At 40.8% G+C, this 21,423-nt stretch overlaps 1 protein-coding gene across 3 annotated transcripts in view; it reads left to right on the top strand.

Annotated features, from left to right (window-relative positions):
* The window catches only part of sdk2a (sidekick cell adhesion molecule 2a), a 198,697-nt gene that overhangs the window by 160,184 nt on the left and 17,090 nt on the right, over positions 1-21,423 (top strand). For 2 of the 3 annotated variants that reach the window (XM_077528387.1, XM_077528388.1), the window contains exons 18-42: positions 981-1,096; positions 1,777-1,972; positions 2,046-2,144; positions 2,237-2,428; positions 3,300-3,421; positions 3,554-3,663; positions 4,696-4,846; positions 4,946-5,183; positions 5,261-5,376; positions 5,607-5,796; positions 6,006-6,104; positions 7,117-7,311; positions 7,393-7,594; positions 9,214-9,317; positions 11,959-12,029; positions 12,107-12,242; positions 12,890-12,946; positions 13,304-13,405; positions 13,502-13,617; positions 14,169-14,355; positions 16,823-16,960; positions 19,385-19,567; positions 19,659-19,784; positions 20,919-21,083; positions 21,170-21,310. In XM_077528387.1, coding sequence (XP_077384513.1) covers positions 981-1,096; positions 1,777-1,972; positions 2,046-2,144; positions 2,237-2,428; positions 3,300-3,421; positions 3,554-3,663; positions 4,696-4,846; positions 4,946-5,183; positions 5,261-5,376; positions 5,607-5,796; positions 6,006-6,104; positions 7,117-7,311; positions 7,393-7,594; positions 9,214-9,317; positions 11,959-12,029; positions 12,107-12,242; positions 12,890-12,946; positions 13,304-13,405; positions 13,502-13,617; positions 14,169-14,355; positions 16,823-16,960; positions 19,385-19,567; positions 19,659-19,784; positions 20,919-21,083; positions 21,170-21,310 — 3,552 coding nt within the window. The remainder of the gene's footprint in view (positions 1-980; positions 1,097-1,776; positions 1,973-2,045; positions 2,145-2,236; positions 2,429-3,299; positions 3,422-3,553; positions 3,664-4,695; positions 4,847-4,945; positions 5,184-5,260; positions 5,377-5,606; positions 5,797-6,005; positions 6,105-7,116; positions 7,312-7,392; positions 7,595-9,213; positions 9,318-11,958; positions 12,030-12,106; positions 12,243-12,889; positions 12,947-13,303; positions 13,406-13,501; positions 13,618-14,168; positions 14,356-16,822; positions 16,961-19,384; positions 19,568-19,658; positions 19,785-20,918; positions 21,084-21,169; positions 21,311-21,423) is intronic. The other variant, XM_077528389.1, reaches the window with a different exon arrangement.

The raw sequence follows: 21,423 nt of genomic DNA, 5'->3' as shown, positions 1-21,423 counted from the left end.
ATCAGAAAAATGTTGCATTAATCACGTATTAACGCAGATCAGTGGTGCGGAGGCCATCGGGAATCTTGGGAGATTTCTAAATGGCCAGTTCATTCTCGGCTGAAATGGGCAAGCATCATGGCCAACCCAAACATTAACAACCCGACCTCTCCCCTTCCCTTACCTTCCATTGATGAATAGGTATCTGCCGACTTGGGTTTATGTAAAGCACTTTGTATACAGCAATGCCTGTTCTTAAAGCACTTTATAAATAAAGTTGAGTTGAGTTGAGTTGAGTATCGGGGCTTGTCGGCTGCTGTCCGCAACAGCCCTGCCATCTGTCGTGGATGAACATTCTCAGAATGATTTTTTTTTTTTTTTAGGTTCTATGCATTGTGTTTCGTATGTGTGTGTGTGTTTCTTTTTTGGCATGTATTTCATTTCTGTTTAAAAATAAAAATAAGAACCAGGAAATGATATTACTGCAAATCCTGCACCAATGGGCTCTAATGTGTGTACTTTAATGCCATCATCAAAAGTATCCCATTTGCTGTTGTGTTTTAAATGTCAACTCTTTGATTCCTGGAAGGTACGAAAGGCATCAACATCCTATTTTCCCCCTCCATTCCATTGCCAAGTATAAATATTAATTTCATCATCCCGGTTGTCTGTCGATGAAACGCAACCGACATATTTTGGAGCTCGACTCTCATTAATCTGTTGGCAGTCCCCATCAAAATTGCAGAAATATTCATATAGGCTCAAAGAGAATCAAGGATGGGACCGCGCTGACCGGTCAGTCGGTCTCATTAATGACTCGACTTTCTCGGCGCCGTCTTTGCGGCCTTGCGTCAGAAGGGACGTGTTGGCTTCAAAGAAACACGCTGCAGGGTTCACCTGGATGGCGCCTGAGGCAATCGCACATGAGCAGCCCGTTGAGACACAATATGTCAAGTTTCAGCTTTCTCTGCCTCATCCTAATCTTCTTTTTCCTTGCTCAGTGCCCACGGTGCCACCGGGAAACGTGCAAGCCGAGCCGGTCAACTCCACCACCATGCGTTTCACCTGGAGCGCCCCAAGCCCACAGTTCGTCAATGGAATCAATCAGGGATACAAGGTGAGCGGCCACTAGAGGGGACTAGTGGCCCAAATGGTGGAGTGGAAAGTCACCTATCTATCTATCTATCTATCTATCTATCTATCTATCTATCTATCTATCTATCTATCTATCTATCTATCTATCTATCTATCTATCTATCCATCCATCCATAATATGTCAAGAAATGACTAATGTTGCATTTATTGAGAAAAATGTAAACTTTTTACAGAAAAATCAATAGTTTTTTCCCCAAGAAAAAAGAACCAATCTTGGGAGTAAAAAGTCAGGTTTTTAATTTTTTTTAGTATTGTAGTATTTTTTTTTTTCTCCAAGAAAAAAGTTCTAATCTTTTGAAAGAAAACAGTTTACTCATTGGGAATCATCTCACATTAAAAGTGTTTTTTTTGTTTTTGTTTTTTAACAGGAAAATAATATTTTTTCAATTTAAAACAAAGTTTTATCATACAAGGGTAAATAAAGTCCTATTTTTTCAAAGAGAAAAGGAGCTTGTTAAACAATATAATAACATTACAAGAAATTTGAATTATAATTATTTTGTTTTCATGGTGAGCCTTTGAATGAATGTGATCATTGTGTTTTCTTATTGTGTGAGATTTATTACCCCCAGTAAAATGAAGCTGAAAACCCCCCCCAAAAAAACATTCATACATTCATTGTGTCCCTCCACCTTCCTCCAGCTGTTAGCGTGGGAACCTGGGCGGGTCAGCGAAGTCACCATGGTGACGGCGCGCCCCAACTTCCAAGACAGCGTCCACGTGGGCTACATCTCGGGCCTGAAGAAGTTCACCGAGTACTACACGTCAGTGCTGTGCTTCACCACGCCGGGGGACGGCCCACGCAGCCCGCCTCAGCGGCTGCGCACCCATGAAGACAGTGAGTGGCCCCGCCCACTCGTATTATGGCATGGCAAGTCGTTTTGCATTACAGTGTAATTAATATTTTTCAGCCCCCGGTGCTGTGGGACACCTGAGCTTCACCGACATCTTGGATACCTCCCTAAAAGTCAGCTGGAAGGAGCCTCAGGAGAAAAACGGTCTTCTCACAGGTGATTTTTTATTTATTTATTTATTTTGAAGAGTTAAGTCCTTCCTAACCTACATGCTATAAAGTTAAGACGATGTGTGTTTATTTTTGGAGGCTATCGCATCTCGTGGGAGGAGTTTAACAGGACCAACACGCGTGTGACCCACTACCTGCCCAACCTGACTCAGGAGTACAAGGTGACGGGCCTCACCGCACTCACCACCTACACCATCCAGGTGGCCGCCATGACCTCCAAGGGACAGGGCCAGCTGTCAGCCTCCACCATCTCCTCGGGCGTCCCGCCAGGTCAGCACCTCGATGATGATGATGCATGATCATGCATCATCATGCATCATCATCAAATCATCCACAAGGAACAGCTAGTACCTGTTGTATTGATCCTCTAAAGATTTGTTATGATCTGATTTTTGATTTATTTTTTTTGGGAGGGGGGTTGAGCCTTGGAAATCTTGGGAGAATAAAATGGTGGTTGTGTTATTTTTTTTAGGAAAAATTGAGTCATGTAAAAAAAAAAAAAAAAAAAAAGTAATAGTAATGAAATTACTATTGTATTTTAATGAGAAAAAAAAGTGTTTCAATTAAAAAAAAAAAAAAAAGTTTGTAAAGTTGTACTTCTTCCAGAAAGTAGTAGGCTTATTAGAGTAAAGGATAACAAAAAAAATGGTTTAGAAAATATAAGCAAACTTTTGAGCATATCATTTTTGAAAAAATAAGGTGCCCCCCACCCCCCACCCCTCTCCTCCACCAGAAAAACAGCGATCTTAATTGAACAGTTTTTGAATGAATTCAAGCTGATAAAAGCTGTACTTATTTTCAACGAAAAAAGTAACAATATTCAAAGTAAAAAGCAACAGGAAAGAAAGTAGAAACTTTACCAAGGTAGAGATAAAAGTCGGAGGGCCAATTATTAAATTGTGATATTACAATAATAAAATTGTTTTTTGGCACTTGATCTCGCCAACGAGTGTATGTGGGCTAGCTCTTGCTGGGTGTTACAATTTTTTTTTTCAAATGTTCTCTTGACCACAATTTTTAAATGCAGTTTTGTGAAAAAAGAAAGTGGGAAAATCCCCAGTTCAATACAGTACCTTTGATCTATTTATTTATTTATTATTATTATTTTTGCCTCTTCTGCTGTCTGTCGTCTCCCGTGCAGAGCTGCCCGGCCCCCCGACAAATTTGGCCGTCTCCAACGTGGGCGCCCGCTCCGTCAGCCTGCAATTCAAGCCGGGCTATGACGGCAAGACGTCCATTTCCCGCTGGCAGGTGGAAGCCCAGGTAGGCCGCGCGCTCCACAGGGGAAGCCAACCCGTCCCGTCCAGTCCCGTCTCGTTCCCTCCCGTCCAATATGCTGACATCGTGCGGACAGAAAACTGCCGATGTGAGCGACTTTGTCCACATTCATCGCAGATCGGCATCATTGGCGAGAATGAAGAGTGGCTGATGGTTCACCAGCTGCCTAATGAGCCTGATGCCCGGGCAATGGAGGTGCTGGATCTCAACCCTTACACCTTCTACCGGTGAATAGCATACCGCGTATATTTGGAGTTTTAAGCAACTGTGATATTTGGACTTTTGACTTTTGTTTTTTAAATTCATTTGGTTTCAGTTAGTTTTTAGAGCAGGTTTGTTTTTATTTGTTGTATGTTTCCGAAAATGTTTCCGAATATTTTTGCGAAAAAAGAAAGTTGAGTTTTTATTAGTTTAAGAGTTAGTTTTTGTTTCTGTAATACATGGAGTATATGTCGATTGCAAGAAATAATAATAATTTAAAAAAAAATGTCACAGATTATTGTGTAATTAAAGTAAAGTAAACTAGAATTGTCAATGACTGTTTGATCTTCCATCGTCCGAAAGCTCATGTATTTTATTTGACAAAGAATATTTTCGCAATAATTTGAGTTAGTTTTAGTTATTTTAACAAATCTACGTAATACGTATAGTAGATTTAGTTTCCATTTTAAAGGCAATTTCTTTTCTTTTCTGTTTTTTTGTTTACAGAAAATGTTTTGTCAGTCTTAACTTTAATTATTCTATTTGTTATTATTAACCATAATACACTTGGTTTGATTCAGATTTTATTCAATTTTTTGAGGCATTCAAAGACTGCAGATGACCACATAACCCTTACCCTAGCCTTGTCCAAAGTTGTAATTTCTTTTCATTTCTTTGTGTTAGTTTATGACCGCATAGCTGCAGTTCTAGTTGTAGTTCCTCCACTTGTCTGGATCAGTTATTTGTTCTTTTTGAGGGATTCCATTTACTAGTATGTGGATCACCATATGGCCTTATCCACATCCTGTATTTATCTGGTTTTGTTAAGATTTTTTTTGTCCTTTTCTGGTGTTTCAAATCACTATGTAGACAGATGCATATCTTTATGCAGAACCAGCATGTATCCTGGTTAGTTCTGATATGATTTAGGGATTAAACCCTCGATGCATAGCTTTATTGCTCAAAACTGTTTGCATTACAACTGCTATCCAGGTGTACCTAATAATGTGGCTTTGACTCCACTTTTGACACTTGACAACACGGTTTCCTCGGTGCAGGTTCAGAATGCGGCAGGTGAACATCGTGGGTACCAGCCCCCCCAGCCAACATTCCCGAAAGATCCAGACCCTGCAGGCCCCTCCGGACGTCTCCCCTGCCAATGTCACCCTGCGCACAGCCAGCGAGACAAGTCTGTGGCTCCGCTGGGTGGTACGTTTCCACCGCTCGTTTTTTGTTGTTGTTCTATACGATGAAGCCTCATACATCCTCTCATGATGATGCAATAACCCGAAATGCTCCTCATCATAGCCGCTTCCCGAGTGGGAGTACAACGGGAATCCTGATCTGGTGGGCTATCGCATCCAGTACTCCAAAGCCGGCTCCAAAGGAGGCGTCCTCTCGCATGTCATCATGGACCGGCTGGAGAGGGAGTTTACCATCGAGGACCTGGAAGAATGGACTGAGTATGGGGTCCAAGTTCAGGCTGTCAACGGGATCGGGTCCGGACCCTGGAGCCAACCGGTCCACGGGAGAACCAGAGAGTCTGGTGAGGAAGACTGACCAATTGGTTTCCATTACGAGGCTTTTAGGTTTGAGTTTCTAAATTCCTCATTGTTGCTTTAGTGCCTTCAAGCGGTCCCAGCAATGTGTCAGCCTTTGCCACCACCTCCAGCAGGATCCTGGTGCGCTGGGGCCAGGTCCCAGAGACTGATCGCAACGGACTCATCCTCGGATATAAGGTCAGCAAATATGTCTCCATGTATATCATATCAGTATTGAGACATCAACATCAGCTGTAAGCCGTAACAATAACAATGTGCAGTTTGTTTAGATTTTCATTAATTCTTCATGAATGACTACGCAGACGAGCTCAAAGCAATATCCAGTGCCTGCATTTTTCCGAATTTGTTTTCCATGTTGTACTGTATATAGTATTCACCACCAAAGCACTTTGACCGTTCATTGACAGGTTATTTACAAGGAGAAGGACTCAGACTCAGCTCCTAGCTTCTGGACAGTGGAGGGCAACACCAGCCACAGTGTCCTTCTGGCGGGTCTGGGCAAGTACGTCCTCTATGAAATCCGGGTGCTCGCCTTCACCCGCATCGGAGATGGGAGGAGCAGTGCGCCGTCCATCTTGGAAAGGACCCTAGATGATGGTCATTAGAAAACCTTCTACTATCTGTTTTGTTTTAAAAGGCAATGCAATGGAATATCTCAATCCCATTGACAATGTCAATCAAAGTGTGTGCTCTTTATATTCATAAAAATATAATTTCTCTCATTTTTATGACAGCTAGCGTGCTCATTAGGTTGCTAATGACACTAAATTGCTATAATTACTCCAACTGACTTTGTGGCGTTACAGTGCCAGGCCCTCCAGTTGGCATCCTGTTCCCCGAAGTGAGAACCACCTCTGTCAGGCTCATCTGGCAACCCCCATCTCAACCGAACGGCATCATCCTCGGTGAGTTATGACGCGTACACCATCGTCACTAACATTCAGGGGTTCATCAGTTTATAACGGTCACAAGTCATTGGAATCAGAATCTTTATTCGCCAAAGATGTAAAAACACACAAGAAATGTGTCTCACACTTATTTAAGACCATACTTGCAGTACTGTTTTACATTAAGTTGCCTTTGAAGAATTTATGACTTTATTACTGCATTATTATAGGCTTGTGAGAGTGTGGTGCATTTTGACTTACCGACAAATTTGGTTAAGCCACTTGCATGGGATCTGATCTCCGTCAGTAACTGAAAACTGAGTACGTAGATACTGGTGGTGTTCCACAAGGTTCGATACTAAGTCCACATATTTTTGCATTTTATTTGAAAGCAGGTGTTCCCAAACTTTGTCCACTTTGTCCAGGGACCCCTTAAAGGAGAGAAACTGTGGACCCCTCATAATCATGACACCAATTAGCCATAAATACCATGTTTGCCATAGGAATTACAAATTTGCCATGAGGAAAATATTATGTTAAGAGTTGGACAAGAATTTGTTTTCTTTTTTCTTTTTCTTTAAGTTGTAATTTTGTGAAGGTATTTTTGTTTTTAAGGGTGTATTTGTTTTACTTGACTTTTAAGAAATGAAAGTCCTAATATTCAAAAGAACATAAATTTATTTTGTTGAGATAAAAAAAAAAAAGCATAGACTACATACAATAATAAGTGTTGGGTTTTTTTGACAGAAAGTAATATGATTTTAAATCAAAGTTCTGAAATAAAAAAACAACAAAACAAAAAAAACACTTTGTTAATGCGATGTCACAATCATCTCAGAGCTTTTAAAAGACCAAAAACTAAGGTAGTGCAAATTAATTCCTAAAATCTTTAGGCTATAATTTGGGGACCCCAGTTTGAGAATGACTCACTACATAAATGTCACAGTTCCATGTCGTTACAGTAGTCTTTACGATTGTGGCTTCACTCTTTCTGACTTATAGTAATATTGACTATATGACATCCTCACAGCCTATCAGATCACATACAGGAGAAACTCGTCCAGCAGTAGCGCCGCCACCGTCGATGTCCTGAGCCCCAGCGCACGGCAGTACACGGCGGCGGCCCTCAAGCCTGAAACAGCGTACATCTTTCGCCTTAGCGCACAAACACGTAAGGGCTGGGGCGAGGCCGCCGAGGCATTGGTGGTCACGACAGAAAAACGAGGTAAGAGCCTTGCCACGAGTTTAAATAAAATAGAAAAACACGACGTGTGGAATTCACACTTCTTTCCATCCCTCTCGTTAGTCCGACCTCAACCCACTAGTCGGCCCGTTGCACCTCAACAGGAAGTGCTGGCTCGCCGAGTGCTGTTGTCATGGGAACCGGGCAGCGATGGCCTCTCCCCGGTGCGTTACTACACGGTGCAGTACCGAGAGCTGCCGGACAACAACTGGACGGTCCACTCGACATCGGTCAGCCACGAGATCAACTCCTACTTAGTGGACAGGTACCACTATGCTGAACATTCAGGGGAATATTCACTAAGAATGCGCTGCGTCCGGTAATAGCGCGAAATATTGCTCCACAACTGCACCCGCAGTCTGCGCCCAGTTACCAACCTATTCACTAAGGATATTGCTCTAATCATATACCGGCGCAAACACAAATGATCGTAAAATGCATCCCCGCCATTGTCAATCGGCCCGGGTTACGTTATATGTCCTACCGAAACCAACATAGAAAAATCTCTCTCTCTCTCTCTCTCTCTCTCTCTCTCTCTCTCTCTCTCTCTCTCTCTCTCTTTCTCTGTCTGTCTGTCTGTCTGTCTGTGTGTGTGTGATCAGAGGGCCGTGCATGTTGCGCCGCAAATGGCATGCACTGCTGTCATGATCCCGGGATCGAAGTTTTATACATGCTTTCCATAAACGTCACACAAACTCGCTGTGGCTATTTGCGCTGGCGTTAGTGAATTAGACGCTGCATACCAATGAGTCGCATTTGCATTGGGGTGGGCATATTTTGCATATGCAAATTATCTAATTTACATACGCGCAAATAACACCGGCGCACCATGGCGCAATCTGGTTGGCCGCGCACTTGGTGACGGCTTTCCCCATCTGCGCGTGTTTAGTGAATTAGGATTGCTCCATTTTTACCGGTTAGCGCCGTGCAAAGACGACGCAAACCTTTAGTGAAAAGGCCCCTCAGAGTGGAATCAAAAATTATTCTTTCATCATGATTAGAACTGGAATGCTCAAAAGGGATTACAGTTATGCCTAGACGTATCAGTTTAATTCATTTTGTGACCTAACTCAATACACTCAAAATTAAAATTATCTTTGTCCATTCAAATGAATAGAAATACCATTAATCAGTTCCAGTCTCTCATATATATATATATATATATATATATATATATATATATGGAAAATAGCACTATAATATTGTACTTTATAAAACATATAGTTATAAATATAATGTAAAGAAACAGCTTGTGTATCATGAGCAATTCAATATGGATCCTCTTGGTATGTGCTACCTAGCCAGCAGGTGACAATATAATACAGCCATGCAGTAAAAAAGGCTGACATCCAAGTGACTCGGTACACTGCAATAACATTGTTTTTTTTGTTTTGTTTTTGCAGGGGATAAAGAATATGCACCTATAAGTATTGTTATATTGTCTGTCTATATGTGTTGCTGTGTTCAACTATCTATTCCTTAAAAGAAAAGTCAAGTAAAAATGATTTTTGTTTTGTTTTGTTTTATTACAACAATGCTCTATGTTTCTCCACCAGTCTAAGCGCAGCATTATGATTAATATTGCATTAGTGGAATATGAATTAAGCAGCAAAATCTACCCATTTTAATCCATCTGAGGCTCGCCATTTTGCCACTTGTAATCCACTGAAAATGACATGATATCACTGTGCCTAAGGGCTCACCTTGCGAATGTCAAATGATCAAAAAAAAAAAAAAAAGAAGTAAAACTTGTATCTCAAGGCACCCTGCATTATTAAATGCAACTGTGGCACTTAATCATTTGGCTTTGACATAGAATTGGGCCCAAAATGATTAATACACTGGCAACATTTTTAGTTAAAGCACTTCTTGCCTCTTTGAAAGGTTGAAGCCCTTCACATCGTACCAGTTCCGTGTGAAGGCCACCAATGACATCGGAGACAGCGAATACAGTCAGGAAAGTGAGGCCGTCACCACGCTACAAGATGGTGAGAACGCTGGTCGACAGACATGATTGTAGTCCTTGCCACGTTGCTGGGACTACGAATGGTCCTCACTGTCCATCCATCCATTTTCTATTGCGCTTGTTCTGATGATAGTGGCGGGTGTACACTGTGGACTGGTCGCCAGCCAGTCTCACAGAAAGAAAAACAACCATTCACACTCACATTCACATCTATGAAGGAATTCAAATTAAGGGGAACATGCAAACTTCACACAGGAAGGACCCTGCCGTGATTCAGGCTCCACCCACTTTCCAAAACATCCATCTTAATCTGACTGAAGACTTCAAATTGTACTGAGGTGTGATGTGAGCATGAATGGTGTTATTTGTGCCTTGTGATTAGCTGGCGAGAGCAGTCCTGGAATAGCAGTTCGGAATAGCAGTTCGGAATATTGCCGGACCGCGTTACTCAAAAAAATTGCTTTTCAAAGTAACTAATAGTCTAAAAAAATTGCTTTTCAAAGTAACTAATAGTCTAACGCGTTACTTTATTCTACAAAGTAGTCTGATTAAAGTTACTGTCCAGAGATTCAATGCTTACTCCACATTTTCATGACGAAGGCAAAATATCTCACTGTTGTAACAGTCACAAACAACTGCTGCTAACTACGAAGATGAGGCGGAAGTCATTGACCACCACACTGAATTCAGCCATGGTCTGGTCATGAATGGTTTGCACATTCAAAACAAAAGTGATGATACTTTTACTACTAGTTTTATTAACCAACAGGCACACAACGCAACAAAAAAAAAAAGTGTACATTATGGACCATAAAAGTGGTAAAAAAAAATAATTTATTTCCATCCTCAACTGGTCCGTGAAGCATTATGGGATGAGGTCGTCTCCGCCCTCTCGCCAGGGGGAGTGACGTCAGACAAGTCACATTTTCAGTAGGCGAGTGAGACTTTATGGTTTTCATAACAATAGCAAGAGTTCTGCGCCGTGCTCAACTTGTTTTGTTTACATTTCAGTAGCATCGCCATTCAAGCTACTTCCGTGTTTACAGAAAGCTAGCAAAGTAGCGCTCAGAGACGCTTCATTCCCCGGATGTTGTAAACAAAATGCAAAGACGTTACGCACCTTTTTTGGGGGGGAGCCTACCGTCAACGCCGTGCTCGCGACACGGCGCGCGCGCGCGCACAACGAGTGACAACATGCAAATACAGACAGTTAGCAGAAGCCGGTGCCGTACATCTCGGTATTTACCATGGCTATCGAGTCCTCTCGGTGCACTTGTATGTCCCGGGCCGGCGTTGGTACTGCGCGCGAGCCAAAAAGAATAACTCCTGTGACGATCCAATGCATGGATTCAAACGACACAGGTATGTCCCACAGCCCAACACACCAGCTATGCTAAAAGCACACTGCAAGTATCTCATTTCTCAGTTTGTGGCTCCCTGTCAATGTCTACAACTAGCATGAGCAGCAGATAGGAGAACTGAGACGTGCCCGCGATTACGTCATCAAACTCAAAATGAACGACAGCCCAAAAAAACAAAATATAAACAGTAGTGATTCAGTGGTCATCATCGTGTCTCAGATTTAAAAAATAAATTAAAAAAAAAGATGTCATACATTAACCAAAAATGAATGTGATGGCAAAAGAAAAACAAAAATTGTTGATTAAAAAGGGAAATGAACTTTTGGAAATATTTTTGCATATATTAAATGGTTAAAATGTGTTTGATAGAATTATTGTTCCATAAGGTGGCTTCATAATTCTTTTGGCTGGACGGTAGGTTTATTTCATGTCTTAAATTTATGTTTCTGAAATACTTCACAATGTGCACATATTCTGTTTAATTGTGTTGGTGTCTGTCTAAAGGTTAAATATTTATATTTAACATTAAATTATCAACCTTTTGTTTTCCTGATCCTTATTTTGAAGAGAAAAAACAAACAAACCAAAAAACAATTATAACTGTCAATAACTACTAATAAATATTTAAACTGATACATGTGTACACACTGGAATAGCGGAACAAACAAACAATAGAGGAATTTAGGGGATTTTCATTTTCAACCTGGATAGATTTTTATTTTTTGTTTTATAAAAAGTATTTACGTTACAAGAAGTCAAGAGAGACTGCCTATTTTGTTTTTCATAAAAAACAACTTTATTTTAATGTTAAAAATGCACTTTCAATAAAGTATTTGGAACTCCGTTTCTACTGCATTATTTTTATGTTGAGATGGTGTTATCGGCAGCTGCTGAAAGTAACTAAAAAAGTAACTTTTAATCTAACTTAGTTACTTTTAAAATCAAGTAATCAGTAACGCAATTTAGTTACTTTTAAAACCAAGTAATCAGTAAAGTAACTAAGTTACTTTTTCAAGGTAACTGTGGCAACACTGCTCTCACCCAAATTCAGCTGGTATGGGATCTAGCTCATCGTCACGACACAAGCCCCCTATTGGCTGTGAATGCCGTTACCTGGGGTCTTCATGTTTTCGTCTTCTGTGTGCTTAAGAATGTTTTGATGTAGTCCGTTCACAGCGAATACCTGATGCCCGCAGGGCCTCTGTTCGCTTTGAAGCTGCTTCCAAAACCCAAACATTCTCATGCGCTCCCTGCTGTATTGTTTTAAGAACAACAATAATAATATATCATTTATTTTTATAGCCCCGGACAAAGCGCCCACCATTCTGTCTGTAACACCGCACACCACCACGTCTGTGCTGGTCCGCTGGCAGGTAATGAGAGTAATAATCCGCTCACATGTTGTTTATTGTCAAATTCGGATCATGACGATCATGCTTTTTGTTTGTAGGCTCCCTCTGAGGATCACATCAATGGTGTTCTGCTGGGGTTTAGGGTCCGCTACAGAGAGTTGTACTACGACCGACTGCGAAGCTTCACAGTCCACACCGTGAACAGTCCGTCCCCTAGCTGGGCCGATCTCACCGGTGAGCGTTTCATTTGCTAACCTTGAAAGTCACATAATTGGCAAGTAAAAGAAAAAATCTTGGGGGAAAAAAAATGCATCATTGAAGTCACACAAAACGTGTCATACATGACATCATACAAGATGAGGTTTTGGTTAAGTAAACGTTTTCATTTCTGATTATAGGACCCAATCATTTTCTTAGCAGATAAGAAGGAAAAATCCCTCATTACACACCCCACACCTAATTGTTGGGATCATCATTTTCTAGACATCTAATAATCAGGCCTTTGCTGACTTTAATCAGGGGATTTGACCTGATTGTCTGTGTGTATGTTCCACTTCAGGATTTACAATCGTAAATATTGAAGCAGTTTAACATTTTCGATAGTCGTACATAACCATGTTGCAAAAAACCCTCTTAACACACCCACAAACCACAAGATAATGGCTTTACATAATCTACAGACATCCAAGAATCGTGTTTTTCCTGAATTTGATTCAAGGCAGTAAAAATGCTCAAAATAGCCGATTCTCAGTATGCTTTAAAACTTCCTCGGTAATCAAACAATAAAGAAGCATGACATTTTTACATCCACATATTCATTTAATATGAGCAAGCAAGAAAAGTGTGTTCCCTAATGCCTTGAACACAACTTCTTCCCCCAGCTCCTTACAGCATCAGGAACTTGAGCGAATCCTCCCTCACCCAGTATGAACTTGACAGTAAGTTTTAAATCTCCTTTTATGGGCGCCTTCCTCCCTCCATCTGTTTGTGTGCCGTCTACTGTATTTCATTACCCACACTGCTCATCCCACACTGTTGTTGATTCTCATGTATGTATGCGACTTTAATCTCCACAATCTGCCCTGTCATTATATTCCAATGTTTTCAGCCTTTTTTTTAATCACCACTCCCCCACCCCCAAAAATACAAATAAAAAAACTCGTCCCCGCAACAACCCCATCCTTTCATCAGCCCGCTTTTATATATTCCCACCACCAGTGTGTGATGTCGTCTCGCCACAGGCGCTATCGCTATCGTGTCTCCCTAGACTTCTTTTATCTCGGCTCCTCTCGCAGATTTGAGTAAACACAAGCGCTACGAGATCCGAATGAGCGTGTACAACGCAGTGGGGGAGGGTCCGAGCAGTGCCCCACAGGAGGTGTTTGTGGGCGAGGCAGGTGTGTCTTCTCTCATTTTGCTGGACACACTTTTGAATTTTTATTTTATTTTATTTATTGTGACTAATAATTCAAATCTGTTCCGCAATGTTGTAGTCCCAACAGCGCCACCCCAGAACGTTGTGGTCCAGTCCTCCACTGCCACCCAGCTTGACGTCACATGGGACCCTCCACCTCTGGATGCACAGAATGGGGACATCCAGGGTTATAAGGTATCATCTCATCATCTTACTACAAATTGGACAAACTTGCATCATTCACCAGTTTCAAAATGATGAGATTTTTTTTTTTTTAAGTTGGAAACTTTCTGGTTAGTACATCCACCTCCCAGTTCTTCGGTTGGGGGTTTGAATCCCTGCTTCAGCCTCCATGTGATGAGTTTGCATGTTCACCTGTCTTTTCGTGAACATTTTGAATGGGACTAGTTTGGTATTTTAGTAGTGGGTGAGCAGTTTTGGTCATTTTTGAATTGACTAGAAATAGTCATATTTAATAACTCAACAGGCATATTTTTGTTCATCAATAAAAGAATTGATTGTTCAACCACATGTTTACAACTTGATGAATTTAAACTTACACATCTGTTGAAATATTTTGCTGGTTCCATGGATATCTTTTGAAAACATAAAATTTTTGTGCATGTATAAATGTATATATGTTTATTATTCCCCAATTTTTCCATCTTACCTTCTCATAGAAATATAAGAGAAATTTTCCACCCCTTTGCAAACTTATCATCTCAATTCTTTTCATTTTTCCATAGATTTACTTCTGGGAGTTTCAGCTGCAGAATGAGACAGAGCGCCTGCGCACGCTGTTCCTGCCCGAGCTGAGCGTGAAGCTGAAGAACCTGACAGGCTACACCACCTACATGATCAGTGTGGCCGCCTTCAACGCGGCTGGCGACGGACCCCGATCGGTACCCACCAGAGGGCGCACTCAGCAAGCAGGTGAGTCTCATGGGACAGCCACCAAGCCACAATAAAAGATCATGCTCATTGCGATACACTTAATCAAGACCTGTTGAGACATTTCTCGTTGTGGTGCCTTGTGTTTTATAAGGCACAATATTATAGAATGCTATTTTTCTTTTTAAAACACATTCAAAAGTATTTTGTTGGGGATACAGTCAGTCTAAAAGTAGGTTCCATCCATATCATTTCCATGAGCCAGTAAAAAAAACAAGCCACGGGCTGTGCTTTGGACACCCTTCGTCCAAAATGAATAACACATTATAGTGCTGCATCCTGACACGGACTTGACTTAATGCGGATGATTAAAAAGTTTAAGAAGTGGAAGCCACAGGAGGGAATAAACACAATGAATGGTACGCGGTGTTCGAATGCAAGGCCAACGCTGTGAAACACGTCTTTTCTTTGCGACACCTGCCCGGCGCCGTTGTGTAAAACACGCCGCTCAGCTCAAGGTTGTGCCACTATCTATTCACAGTGTGTGTGCCTGTGTGGCGAGGAAAATAAATAAATGAAACAGAACAACAACCTTCAGCGCTTTACAAAGTTTAAAGCGCTCTTATTTACTGGAGTTATTCTCACTGGTTTCCATCTCTGTCCTGCCAAAATAAGCCACAGAGCAGTGGTGTAAAACACCCCATGTTGATTAGCATTTGGCTCCCAATTGCACAAAGGCATCTTTCTTCATTAGATGACACACAAACATAAACACTATTTAGTGCATCGGGCTATGTCACAATCAACAGTTTTTGGCTCGCCGCACCACCACAGGGCCTCTGGGATGAGAGCCAATGCAAAAAAAAAAAAAGAAAAGCTTTTGTTAATTTTTATGCACCAAAATCCCCATACTTAGTGGGATCAAGAAGCTTGAGTGGAGTGTCTTTGAAGGTCACATGGTCTGTTAGCTTTTTCTTTAAACTCACTTTGCTTGAACAAACTTTTAATTGAAGCCACTGTAAAGTGAAAATGTGTCTTGTACACTTGACACACCACAGAGAAGAAATTTGAACCATTAAAATCAAATCACAACAGATATTAAATAAGGCTTCCAAATCATGAAAAATGAAGCTGTTCTCTCTGCTCTGAAATGCTGTGGTGTGTGCTATAAATGTGGCGAAACCACACCACCACTTTATTATCAACTGGTCATCAAACAGCACTTCTATGACCTGGAAAACCCATCCATCCTTCCATCCATCCACTCATCCATCCATCCATCCAGCCAGCCATTTTCTTAAATGGATGCATTTGCGTTTGGCATCTTACTTAACGTAAACCCTACATGCTTCAGCAAATATATGTGCTTAAAGTCTGTGTTGGCTTGAATATAAGGCTATTAAGACAAGCGACAATGAGGCACTCTAAAGCAACTCTACCAACTCTACTAACGCCAAACATTTAAAGAACATCAATATCTGGTTATCTAACCAAAGAGAAACGTTTTTAGAGCGGTGTGTTCTGGTTATAACGTTCCTTAAATAAACGTTGAGGGATTTGCTTAAATCTTTTCCCTTAGTTGCGATGAAATAGTTTTTGGAACATTCTCTTCTTTATTTATCTAACACAGCATTAGCTTCATTAAGCACAACATGTGCTTATAATTAGAAGTAATAGATATTGCAGACTTTTATTGTAGCGTGAGCCGTTTAATTTAGCAAGATAGTTGCAGATTAGAGAAAACGAGCATCACCTTGTGCTGTGTAAATGTATACACTACAAGAATCCTTACAAGACAGGACAGCATTTACAGCTGAATTTGGTGTAATGGTTCAGCATGCAGCTTCCATACCAGTGCACAGCGTATGAGTCACTTCTGGCAAAATCTTTTTTTTTTTATTTGGGTTACTTTAAGTTGATGTATTTAAAAAAAAAAAAAAAAAAAAAGTTTATTTTTTATACAATAAGTAAGTCGTACAACTAAAAGTTGTTTTAAAGTTTGTGTGGAAGGTAAATCAAAAAGAGAATGTTTTGAGAACATAAAAAAAAAAAATTCCATTGAACTCAGGAGCTACCAAGTAGTAACCAAAATTTAACCAACCTAACCTCTGGGGAACGTTACAGTCGGGGTTCTTAGAACATTCTGGGAACCAAAAATTGTTGGCTGGGAATGTGAAGTCCCTGTCGACACGCTGCCGTTCAAATGTGACTTTTTCCCGCCTCTTCGCTCATCCATCTTTCGACTCTTGACTGTTTTAGCCATACATAAATCACCATAAAAAATCAGGAAAACTGAAATGGTGAAAAACAGTTTAACGCTCCACAATTGAGTACTCCATAGTTTGTGTGCACACTTTCAGCGATTATCTTTGAACATGTTTAAAAACCCCTTTTTTTTTTTTTTTTTAAACACGCATGTGCTTCTGTTTAAGTCGAACATTTTGCCACCTCTGCTGCTTTGCCTTAACACTCTAAAGCCTCACATTTATCCGAATGTTTCTTTTGAAAGCCCCCAGCGCTCCCAGCTTCATCCACTTTGGCGAGCTGACCACCACTTCCGTCAACGTGTCATGGGGCGAGCCCAAGCGGGCCAACGGCATCGTGGAGGGCTACCGCCTGGTTTACGAGCCTTGCACTCCGATCGACGGTGAGGAACTCGTTAAGTCCGCCCGGGCTTTCCCCGCAGCACTTTTCCCTGTGATTTAGCGCCTCTCCGGCCCACGGGGTCACCGTCATCTTCTACAACTCCTGCTCACGCTCGCTGTCTTTTTACAGACGGAGAGCATATGCGCACGTTTATGACACCGCGGAGAATATACGATGTATTCTCATAAAAACGCATGTGTGGTAATATATCATGCGCGGCTCTCTTGCTCTCTCTCTGTAAGGGGAACATGACTAATAGCTGGTTAAGTGTGGCCGGCGGAACCACATTGTTAAGTAATTGGGGGCAGAGGTGAAATGCTGAGCTGAGGTTGCTATGGGCTCTCAGTTAATTGTTTGAACACGAAATATCTATTGGGTGTAGTTTTCCTGATTAGGGATGGACATTTTGATAAAGCGCCTTGATGGAGTATGGAGAAAATTAACACAAAATTAAGTGGTCCTTCCAATACTATTTCATTATGGCTGAAAGTCTGCAAATAAGTGAAATGACTTTAAGCCAGAAATTCATTCCTTGGATGGATAAATAACTTTCCACTTTCTGTTGTGATCGTATTCATTAGGGTGGCAGGGGAGCTTTACAACATCCCAGCTGACTTACCTTTGGTATACACTGGACTGGTCGCTAAGCAATCACAAGGCACATACAGACAAACACTCATCTATGCTTGCATTCACAACTATGGATAATTTAGTGTCCTTAATGAACTCCATATGTATGTTTTTTGGCATTTTGGAGTACGGAAGTATGGAACTATCAATTTGATAGTGTCTGCAAATATGTTTAAACATATGCGTTCAAATGTACTGGTAGCCTAAAATGCTAAAAAAAAAAAAAACAGTATAGTATTGACTTGAACATGCACAAGTTTAAGAAAACACAGTTTTTTTTGTTTTTTAAATAAAACGAAATAAAAAAATAAAAAAACGCCGCTCCAAGATGAAGCACTTTATTGGAGCGGCGTTTTTTTTCTTTTTCTTTTTTTTTTTTCATTGTATTTATCTATTTACAATGACAATAAAGGTATTCATTCAGTCTTTTTTTTTTTTTTTTTTTTTGCATTTGGCCTAAATTATACCAATATGTTCGGAAATTAACAGGTAAACTTTTTTTTTTTTTTAATGATTTAATATTATGTCGGCAGTACATGATTTCTGTTTGGCATTTTAATGACACAGGGTATTGACTCACACAGATAAACCCTGCGGCATTATGGGGAAAAGAATGCCAAACGGAAATCATGCACTGCAGTCATGATAATAAATCATAAAAAAATACAAATAAACAATGTTTGCTTACTTAATTTTCCAACATATTGGTATAATGTAGGTCAAATACTTCTACAATGTCAATACACCGTGGCATTATGGGACAAATGCTAAGCATTTAGCCTACGTTCAAACATATTCTTATGTAAACGTATCTGCAAATATGATTGAACTTACTTCCAAATCCGTATGAACGTACTTGCAAATATATTTGAGCATACTGTACTTACAAATACGTTTGAACGTATTTGCCAGTGGAAACTATTTGCTCCACATTGGCGCTTCCACATGTCCGTATGAGGGGGAACAGAGTACCTGGAGAAAACCCTTGCAACACGGGAAAGAACATGCAAAACAGATCTGAAACCATAACCTCTTGAGTGTGAGGCAGACATGTTCATCACTAACCCTAACGGTCCATGAATTAATATCAGAGGTGGGTATTCCGGCAATATTGACGGAAGTTCCGTCAATCTGTCAATGACAGATGCCCATTTTGTTGACGATTGATGGGGAAACTTCTAAAAATTGACAAACAGCATTGACGCAAGTAGGTTTTCGTCCATCAATGCAATCGTCAATAAATTTGGCAATCCATCAAAGACGGACGTCCCATTTTGGTGACGGATTGATGAATGACGATTGACGGATGCCCACCCCGAATGACGGAAAAATTGACGGACGCTCATTTTGCTGCGCAATTGACAAATGACGGATAAGACAGATTGACGATGGCCGAAGTGTATCCCGATGGTTAACGATTGCTGAATGACGGACACTCAAGATCCATTGACGCGCCCACCTCTAATAAATACTGTTTTTATAGAGTTATCATTTTAAAAGGGTACAAAGTATGTAAATGTGTTGAATGTCTATATCTGGTGTGATTGACTAACGGCTTCTTTGGCCCTGTGTCAGATGGAGTAAGCCTCCACGATGCTCAAAGTGCACAAGCAGCAACGAAAATATACTGTAATATAAATTAGACAGCTAAGTCATTGAGAGGGAATCAGTACCTAACGGTGCCCTCTATTTGGCCCATCTTTATAAAGTAAGGGGTCCAGGATTGTCCCATGTAGTCTTTGTGCAAGTCCTCGATTTCTAGCAGAATGCAGCATCTAGAGTCTCTTCTGTACAGACTCCTCTGCTCGCACTCCAGGTGTCAGTAAGATAGTGACAGTGGACGTGAAAGGCAGCGCCCCCCTGTGGATGAAAATCAAGGACCTGGCCGACGGCGTCACCTACAACTTCCGCATCCGCGCCAAAACCCTCACCTATGGGCCCGAGGTGGAGGCCAACATCACCACCGGACCCGGAGAAGGTAAGGAGACCCATATATGAAGCTTTTAGTGCAGGGTGGGGAAGTGTCCATTTTGCCAACACTTTCTCACCACATTATTACCTCCCCCAAGGAGCACCTGGCCCTCCAGGAGAACCCTTTATTTCCCGCTACGGCTCCGCCCTCACACTGCATTGGACCAGTGGCGATCAAGGCCGCGCGCCCATCACAAGATATGTCATTGAAGCAAGACCGTCTGGTAAGCCAAAGAATTAAGCAAATATAAAAAAAAAAGTTTTGACACCTTCCCCAAAGGTTTATAAATATCAATATAAATAATTTACATTGTAAATATACGACAAAATCGTAAACATCATTTCATCTTACGACATTAGCCTTGAAAATAATTTGTTTTTGTTTTTTTAATGCAGTGACATCAAAATGTCACCGCAGCGTAATACTTTGGCAATAAAATGTCACAAATGGCATCAAATCCCTGAGTGATAGAAAAGCAGTCCTACTTCTCGCTATCTTGCTGCATCTCTTAAAGAGATTAGGTGAACTTTTCAGGTAAAACAAAATAGACAAATTGATGAGTAACAAAAAGGTGGGGAAACACTGTATTAGCAATGGTTTCTTTAACCAATCAGATATCAAAATTGTCACAAATCTAGCCGGCCTACAATAGCATCAACATTTTTCTGTCCTCTGATTGATTGATCAGAACAAAACGTCAACGAAACACATCTAGATTGATCTGCATGCATGCATTCATAATTAGGGATGTAACGATAAGTGCAAATATCGTGATATCAAAACGTCCACAATATCGTCGTTGTCATGTTCACAATATTTAAAAGGAACACATCTGTTAAAAAAAAAAAGTCAGGTTGATTTCCATTTGTGCAGTTCTAGCACCCTCTAGTGGCTAGTTTATTAGTGCAATTTAATTTTCATGAGGGATGTTTTGGCCTTCTACGTTTAAAATGTATGCTAATTGTCAGATGAAGGGGAACCTAATTTGCTTGTGAAGTGATCAGTGTGTGCTTGCCAAGTAAGTTTACCAAGTAAGTGCCTCAATGTTGTTATTAGAGATTGTAGGGGGTTGATATGCATTGCTGTTAGGCACAAAAACACAAAGTTGTGCTTTTTTTAGTATGAGCTCTTTTCTTTTTTACAATATAAAAAAAAAAAAAGATCGTGATAATTATCATATCGTGACCTTCATATCGGGATAATATCGTACCGTGATGTTTGGATATCGTTACATCCCTATTCATAATAATCAGCAACAGTTGTCGGTTTGATATATGTATTTTTATTATTTTTTTACCTAAACTGGGGCTTGGGTACCAAATGCCACCTCATTTTATGCTTTTCTGATGTATTGAAGATGAAGGATTGTGGGACATCTTCATCAAAGACATCCCTAAAGAAGTCTCGTCCTACACGCTCAACCTGGACATGCTGCGAGAGGGCGTTACGTACGATTTCCGTGTCATCGCCGTCAACGACTACGGCTACGGCTCGCCCAGCCTGCCTTCGCCCTCCATATCAGGCAAGCCAAATAAAAAGCCAAATGACCAACTAGTGGCGTGTAAATCATCTAAGTAAGTCTCAGTGTGCGCTGTTGTTGGTTTCCAGCCCAGAAAGTGTCGCCCTTCTATGAAGAGTGGTGGTTCCTGGTGGTGATCGCACTGGTGGGCCTCATCTTCATCTTGCTGCTGGTTTTTGTCCTGATCATCCGTGGACAGAGCAAAAAATACACCAAAAAGACTGACTCAGGTAGGAGTTTGTCCCTCATGTTTACCTGTCAAAGGGCTTGTTTAGTTTTCTACAATCATATAGTTGAATGTATACATGATTATGACATGTCTTTAAGACAGAACTGACACAGG

Source organism: Festucalex cinctus, chromosome 1 (assembly GCF_051991245.1).
Source record: "Festucalex cinctus isolate MCC-2025b chromosome 1, RoL_Fcin_1.0, whole genome shotgun sequence".
In the NCBI taxonomy this organism is placed as follows: domain Eukaryota; kingdom Metazoa; phylum Chordata; class Actinopteri; order Syngnathiformes; family Syngnathidae; genus Festucalex; species Festucalex cinctus.
The sequence above is the reverse complement of the archived record's forward strand: the minus strand, read 5'-3'. Positions and strand labels throughout refer to the sequence as shown.